Below are 8303 nucleotides of genomic sequence, written 5' to 3'. Positions count from 1 at the left end.
ATATATATATATATATATATATATACACACACTCACTTATTACACTCTGAACTTGGCTAATGCTGAGGCATGTGTATGTTGGTTATTAGTATTGCTATGCTTAAGCAATATATATATATATACACACACACACACACATGTATATGTATGTATACATATACACTTTAAAATATTCAACTGAAGAAGGTAGTATTATGTAAGGGCTATCTTACATAACTCCTAGAAACGTGTATAAAATGCATTCAAAATATCACCATTTGGTTTTGTGTGTGTGTGTGTATTAATCATGTTAAAGTTGGCTGGGTATTCAAGCAGTTGAATGAGCTGTTATTGGAAAATTTGAAGCCCCCAGTCTAAACTTGCATGATTAATGAATTTAGCATCTCACAATCAGTAAATATTTTAATTGTTTTCTGTAATTTTTACTCATTAGCAACACTAAAACATTGCATTTACGCATATACATACACACCCTTGTTTGTATATATTTTTATTGCAGAAAAAAAAAGGGTTACTTTTTAACAAACACCACTTTTTAAGTATCAACCCTGTTGGAAGACTTTTTGAGGTCAAACATTTACTGAGGAAGCTGTTGTTGACAAATACATGCAACAAACCTGTAAAAAAAAAATCATTCCTTTGTGTTGTGACTCAAAGATGAAATTGTGTGTGTGTGTGTGTGTGTTCATTGAGAGTAATATAGAAATGAGTGAGGTCTTCTCAAGCAGACAAGTCCGACCTTGTCAGTTTGGTGAGGCTGGACTCTCAATGAAAAACTATCGTTGTCAAAATATCATTAACTTTTCGTAAATATTTTAACTAAGCACTAAATACATCAAGTCCTTTATTTTGATAATGGCCTAATTAATTAGTTCCTGGACTGACACTTTATACTGGCACACCATTGGCTGCGACAACAAGGGTTCCAGTTTGTCTGATCAACGGAACAACCTGTTCATGAAATTAATGTAAAAGCAGTTGAGCATTCCACAGACACTCATATCCTTAACGTGGTTCTCAGGGAGATTCAGCGTGACACAGAATGTGACAAGCCTGGCCCCTTTTGAATTACAGGTGCAACTCATTTTTACCAGCTGAGTGGACTTGAGCAACGTGAAATAAAGTGTCTTGCTTAAGGACTCAATGTGCCGCTCAGAATTGAACTCACGGCCTTATGATTGTGGGCCTAATATCCTAACCACCAAGCCACCTACCTTCACTCTTCATACATACAAACACACACACCCACAACAGTTGCAGTGTGATGGACACAGTTTTGTCATTTAAAAACACAATAACATCACGATGCCCCATTTCTTCCGCTAACCTCATTCAGTTTATCTCCACGACTTGCAATTTAGGAAAACCCTACCACAAAAAAGAAACATACAAATGTATCACCTTATTTGCACCTTCTCTTTGTCAAATTAACTAAGGAAAAAAAGAAAAGAAAAGAATTTTAAATGTGTTTTTCGTTGTTCCTTTATTTCCAGGAACGACACATGGCCAGTTTGATGCCACTCCAAAGGAATATTTCTCCTCACAAGGTAAGAGTTTGTGGAATTTGGAGTTATATCATCTTAAGCAAATAATTCTCTGTTATTTTATGATAGTATTTTCAGTTTTTGTTGTATCTCAGGTGCGATATTATGCCAATAATAAACACGCACACTGATTCTATTTCACTTCTTTTAATATGATTAGTCAACTAAGGTAGCAAGGTACCAGAATCGTCAGCAGATCAGACAATATGCTTAGCAACATTTTATCCATTTTTACATTCTGAGTTCAAATTCTGCCAAAGTCAACTTTACTTTTCATCCTTAACGATTAAGCAAAGAATCGATTAGTTCATTGATTGAATGGTTAAGTAACTGAATAATAATAACAAAAGAAAATAAATGCAACCAGTGTGTGTCTTTATTATTGGCATAATGACCTATCCCACTGAGATATAATATTATCTATTTCGAAACCTGAGTTCATATCCAGAACCTTGCAAACCAAACAGACGAAATATTTTCAGGGTTTCCTCTCTTTTTGGTTTTTTGAGGTTTTTTTTTTTGTTTGTTTGTTTTTTGGGGGGGGGGTTAATGTTTCATTCTAAATTGTGGCCCGAGTTGTACGAGTTTGAAGTTAGTTCAGTCAACTTTATTAATTCTGATTCATGTTAGTATTTTGATAAGATGTAACTGAGAAGTGTCAAACGTAAACACTAACTAGATGCTGGTTAATAAAACAAAAAATACAACTCTTGTTGAAAATTGGGGACATTTTCTATTGTTTCATTAATGAACTCGGTAATTGTATTATGTGGCTGAGCAGTTGTGGTACTGCAACAACTGACCACAGATCAATTTGCAAACTGCTCCGTACAGCAGTTTTGGTGCTCTTTGACCAAGGGACGTAACTCTGTCTGCTCTGGTTTGCCTGACTTACATAAAACAGATTTCACTCCCTTGTTTAAATTAGTTGCGAGCTTTGTGAATTACTTCAATAAGAAGCATTCTCCCTATTTGGTCATGAGCTAAAACTTTTAAAACGTGTGGAGAAACAGTGCCTTAATATGTTTGTTTAATCCCATGTCATCTTTTTTTGAGCAAGTTGTATAGTCAAAGACATACTCGTTATAGCCATCCCATCTTTGAAATGCTTTCTATCTTCATTATCTAATACATTGTACCTTGTTTAAGGTGGATTTGGTTGCTATTTTTAATATACAATAGTTTAACCCCAGGTCAGCTTTGATTAAGCAGTCCTGTAATCAAGGTGCCATCCTTCACTATCCTGTCTTTTTTTTTCTTCTTCTTTTTCCGTACACTATATCTAGAACTACATTCAATGCAGCCTTAATTTTTTTTAAGAAAGTAGGGTGAGACGAGAGTGATTTGGTTGCTGTTTCAAGCAGTTTAAGTGACCATGTAGAGGTTAATCACTGGCTCAAAGAAAAGGCTCACTGTGTGTGTGTGCGTGTGAGAAAGAGAGAGTGCACGCACACACACATTCATATTGGTCCTTTCTAAGAATGAGTAGAAATATGGAAGCAGATGAGATACTGTGATGCCTTATTCTGCATGGCATTCAGATGGAGAATAGGTACAGAGGTTCTTGATGGGGGAAAGAGGCAATCTATGGTGTCTTGTGAAGATGAATAAGCAAGCAGACAGAGCAGGCAGGCAGGTGTTCTTGATCACATAAGGTGAAGAAATTAACTACTTACCACTTGACTGCAATTAAATTTTGTTATTATTTGGGCTTTAGAAAAGTGCTTCATTGGTATTTTGGAGAGAAAAACTATTGGGATTGGCTGTTAGTGTTGTATCTAGAAAAGTAGACTCAAGATTAGGGAAACTAGGAGAGGTAAGTGAGGGGAGGTAACATAAGACCAGTCATTCCAAGGACCAGAAGCACTGTAGAAAAGTACAAAGTCATGTAAATGAGAGAAGTAAATGTAACATCTATGATTTTCTCAAGGGCTAAAGGTACTTTTTGTTAAGATATCAGTTCACTGGGAAGCTTATATTTTTATCTACATCAATCAGTATTGTGTATATATTTGCATGTGTGTGTCTGCCAGTAATTAAACTTGATTTGTCTATCTTATAATTCAGTTGTCTTTAATATGCAAATATCATTTCTCTAACTCCTGCCTTCAACTTAGCAGGCTCCACCCAGGTTACGGCCATTTGATGCCAATGAGTTTTTGAAAACGGTGGAACAGTCTGGTCCACAACTAACTTCAGGTATCAAAGGAGATTGGGAAGGTTTATACAAGTAAGTATTTTTTTTATCTATTAGACAATAAATTTTGCTAAAATAAAATGGTTTGCAAAGAACAAACTTAGATCTTAAAAGTCAGCAAATTCAAACTCAGAATCCTAAACTTAAAAACTATTTATCATTTCTCTCTCATGATTGCTATTTTTTCAAAATTAAAACATCAGCACACTGTTTTTGACCAGATTTCTTAAATATTATTTTTTTCCTTCATTACCAAAGTCAGTTTTACCTTCCAACCTTTTGATGAAAGATTTTGATTCTGATCATTTTAAAACAGAAAGTAGAGATTATAGTTGTTGTTGGCACTCCGTCGTTTACGACGTCGAGGGTTCCAGTTGATCCGATCAACGGAACAGCCTGCTCGTGAAATTAAAGTGCAAATGGCTGAGCACTCCACAGACACGCGTACCCTTAATGTAGTTCTCGGGGATATTCAGCATGACACAGTGTGACAAGGCTGGCCCTTTGAATTACAGGCACAACAGAAACAGGAAGAAAGAGTGAGAGAAAGTTGTGGTGGAAGAGTACAGCAGGGTTTGCCACCATCCCCTGCCGGAGCCTCGTGGTGTTTTCACTCAATAAACATTCACAAAGCCCGGTCTGGGAATCGAAACCGCGATCCTATGACTGCGAGTCCACTGCCCTAACCACTGGGCCACTGCACCTCCACAGAGATTATAGAAGCAGGAACAATCTTAATTGGGCTGATGTCAAAAGGATTAATACTGCTTGCTTACTTATCCCTTGTCAGTTTAAGTGCAATCACAACACTTACTTGTGTCTTGCTGGAGTCAGTTGTTAAAATTTAGATGTCTTGGACATGAACACAATAAAGTATTGGTGTTTGGATATGAACTGTTGATCTCTTGGTAAACGTTTGTTTTCGCTTGGCTTATCCATGGAGACTTTCAGTAATATAATGACAAAATAAACTTATTTCTTTATTTCTGGTTCAATGTTGTTAAATGTGGTTTAAGTTGAACTATATTACACATAGAAAAAATATCATTTTTCTTGTTATTGTTAATGTGTTATTGTTTATCCCCAGGCCAGCCCTGATTCAGCTGACCTGTGTATCAAGGTGGTAAATTGGCAGAGACACAAGAGCCATGTAATAGAATGTCTTGTGGTATTTATTCTGGTTGTTGGTGCTTTTAGTTCAAGTCCCACTGAGGTCAACTTTTCCTTTCATACTTTCAGGGTTGATAGTTGATAAAGTACCAGTTAAATACTGAGATCTCTCTCTCTCTCTCGTTGAAATATGGACCTTGCCAAGTTTAAAATGTCTAAGACCCAAGACATACTGCATGCCACAACAGAGCTCCCATCAGGAGTTGAGAGCAAAAACAAAAGAAAGGGATAATGTACCAAAGATTAAATTACCTAATGTGTACTTCCCTTTTTTAAAATGAACAGATGTAATTTAAAGGAGATGTGGTCACTGTTTCTAGTAAATTAAACAATCACAGAGAGATTCCCACACTGGTTAGTCACTGTTTACTTTCATAGAAGTGGTGGGTTAGATGTAGACAGAAACCAGATTACCCAACACATCTACATATGGAGTCCTGTTAAGATATAACTAATATAATAAACCTTTATATCTTGGAATGGTCATTAAGTCAATAATAAACAAATGCACTTTGTTTTATTTCACTTTATTTTATTTGTCAATTGGTTAACCAATTGACAAATAATTAACTGTTTGGTTTAATCATTTAGCTAAGTTTGACAAAATCCTTTCATTGCTATTCACAACCTCATCAAGGACACACTTTCTCTACTCCAGTCTGTTTATTATTGGCATAATGACTCTCCCAAGGTACAACAGAATATATTTCAACACACAAGTTCACATCAAGAATCTTGCAAACCAAATATAAAAAGCAAATATAATCATTATCATCATCATCATCATCCCTTGACTGATACAGCCAGTCTTTAGGGTTCCACTTTAGATGCTTCCATACTCAGTCGTTGCCACTGGTCTCTGTGTTGTGACCTGTGCTGTCCTTGATGTTGTCAAACTCGAATTTTCTCTGTCTGCCTCTTTTTTACCTTCTCTCAACTGTGCCCTGAAGTATGGTTTCGGATTGGGTATTGTGGAATGCATGGCCATACCAGGCAAACCATTCATTTTGTGCTCTGTGAATGGGATGTATAATAGCATTCTGAAGCGCTTGTTCTCAAATACCTTGATTCTTTTCTCCATGTCAGTCCAGTTCTCACAGCCATACAGAAGGATCAAAGTCACCCAGGTCTTGTACGAAAACTAATTGCTGGATCAAATCGACTTTCTTCCCCATGTCCCTTTCTCTATTCCTACCCTTGTAAAACAATGATTTCTTGTGCAATAATTAAAGAAATTGCTATTTTCTCCTTTCCTAGACGGTTTTTCCAATCTGCCAACTTTGAGGGCTGGTATCGGCACCGACAACACGAAGTCAATCAGAAACTGCAAGTTTTACATATGGAGGCCTTAAGTAATGTGGTAAGTAGTTATTATTGTTACTATTATCAAGGCATTGGTTAGCATGTCATCAGACAAAATGCTTAGTGGCCTTTCTTCCAGTTCTTTACATTCTGAGTTCAAATACTGTATATGTGTTTGTATGCATGGATGTATGTTTGAAAACATTTATTATTAATGAACAAAACTTTTTCTTTTTTTTTATGTATCCAATTGTCATCTTGTTAATTATTTCTAGGATATCCAAGATTGGATACGAGATAAAGAGGAAGTTGAAATAGTTGATTTAATTCTGAGATTAAGAGAAAAATTGGTAAGTTTGTTTTCCTTCTTCATCTCTACAGTATGATGTTTTGTTGAGATACCTTTTCTTGACCAGATCATATATTCATATATAACATTCATGGCTACCACTCCAAAAAACATCACAACAGAACAACCATTTTTCCTTTTTATCAAGACTTACATATTTTCACCTACTGAAATTTTATAAGATTATAGTTCTTCTCAGATTATTTAACTTCACATCTATAGATAAAGTATTTATGAAGACACCTCATCACCATTATCTCTTGCAACTCCTTCAGTTCATTTTCTCTTTCTCTCCCCTTTGCTTACTAAATGAGTATCCATACAAATCCCCCTACAAGAACCCGCACTGCCCCTTCCCCTTTTCGTAGTTCAATCTCTCAACCACTAGCGTGAAGCTGAAACCACCATCATCCCAAGGCTTGTAGTTTCTGTGAGCTGCATGGCAACCTCAGTAGTGCAAGGGGAACAGAAAAACACCCTGTCCATGCTGCAAAGTGGTTGGCATTAGGCCATAGAAACCATGTCAAAACAGACAGTGTAAAACAATGCAGTCTTTGGACACATCGGATCCAGCCAAACTGTTCAACACATGCCATCATGGAACACAGGTGTTAAATGATGATGCCAATGGTTATGGTGATGACATCTAAGCTATGCTTTCATCAGTTTGATCTCTGATTGCTTCCAAGTTCTGCTTTTTCTTTTATCCTTAGATATGACTGGATTCAAACAAGGAACTTATATTTTTAAGCTAACACTCTGATACACACGTATGCATCAGTTGCCCGCCCCATTGATAATAATGTTCTGACCCTTAATTTAGAAACAAGAGTACCTATTCAAATCCAGTGTGATAGTTTGTGCACATGCAGGAATAAAATGTGATAATGGCTAACAATACATTTATAATTATATATTTCTTATCCACTATCTTTGATTGATTTTATATTTAAATACTGTCTTAAATACATTTTCCTACATTTACATGAGTGGACTGGTTTATATAAGTTTCTGACATCATACACATTTTTTTAAATGATTGCTTTTTCCAACTGACTAAGCCCTTCTACTGCTATCCAGTCAGCTGTAAGTAAGAGTAGTCGATTAACAATATTGAGTAATGGCCAGCAGAGAAACAGATCACATGCCTTGCTCAGTTGCATTACATAATGGCTACAGTGAGACTGTAGTGAGGCTTGAATTATGACATTGGTCAATATTTAAACATCTTTACTTCAAACATATCTTCTATATGTCTTTCATAATTGTTTCATTACCATAATTCTGTGGTAATATACTGCTTGTTTCCAGAAACACCTTCGACATATTCCTTTTTTTTTTCTTTTTATTGATAAAAACTATTCCAACTCTTATTTTATATATACATACATAAGAGTGTACGAGTGTGTATAATATATCTATTCATTCTAAATACATTCTTACAGAACATAATATTGAGAGTGAATAGATACATTATTATTTGTGTTCTTGCTCTTCTGCATGCTCCTCATGAAATATATATGTAGATATATTGTCTATAATGTTCAAATTATATACCACTGGCCACTCTTATTTCTCTAAGCTCATTTTTGTTAATGGCAGTGCCCCAGCATGGCCACAGCTCATGAGCTGAAACTAGATAAAATGAAAAAAAATGAATATAATACAACATATGTAAACAAACTTTTTTGTATTTGGAAGTGTCAACTGTGTTTCGTATTATACAAACAAGAAAATAGTA

At 35.6% G+C, this 8303-nt stretch overlaps 1 protein-coding gene across 4 annotated transcripts in view; it reads left to right on the top strand.

The window, feature by feature from the left end:
* LOC106877922 (protein DENND6A) overlaps window positions 1-8303 on the top strand; it is a 99004-nt gene that overhangs the window by 87255 nt on the left and 3446 nt on the right. For 3 of the 4 annotated variants that reach the window (XM_014926996.2, XM_014926992.2, XM_014926995.2), the window contains 4 exons: window positions 1494-1547; window positions 3662-3774; window positions 6169-6271; window positions 6489-6563. In XM_014926996.2, coding sequence (XP_014782482.2) covers window positions 1494-1547; window positions 3662-3774; window positions 6169-6271; window positions 6489-6563 — 345 coding nt within the window. The remainder of the gene's footprint in view (window positions 1-1493; window positions 1548-3661; window positions 3775-6168; window positions 6272-6488; window positions 6564-8303) is intronic. The other variant, XM_014926993.2, reaches the window with a different exon arrangement.

This window comes from Octopus bimaculoides, chromosome 15, assembly GCF_001194135.2.
Source record: "Octopus bimaculoides isolate UCB-OBI-ISO-001 chromosome 15, ASM119413v2, whole genome shotgun sequence".
NCBI classification, from domain to species: Eukaryota; Metazoa; Mollusca; class Cephalopoda; order Octopoda; family Octopodidae; genus Octopus; species Octopus bimaculoides.
This window is presented reverse-complemented; position numbering and strand designations above follow the sequence as displayed.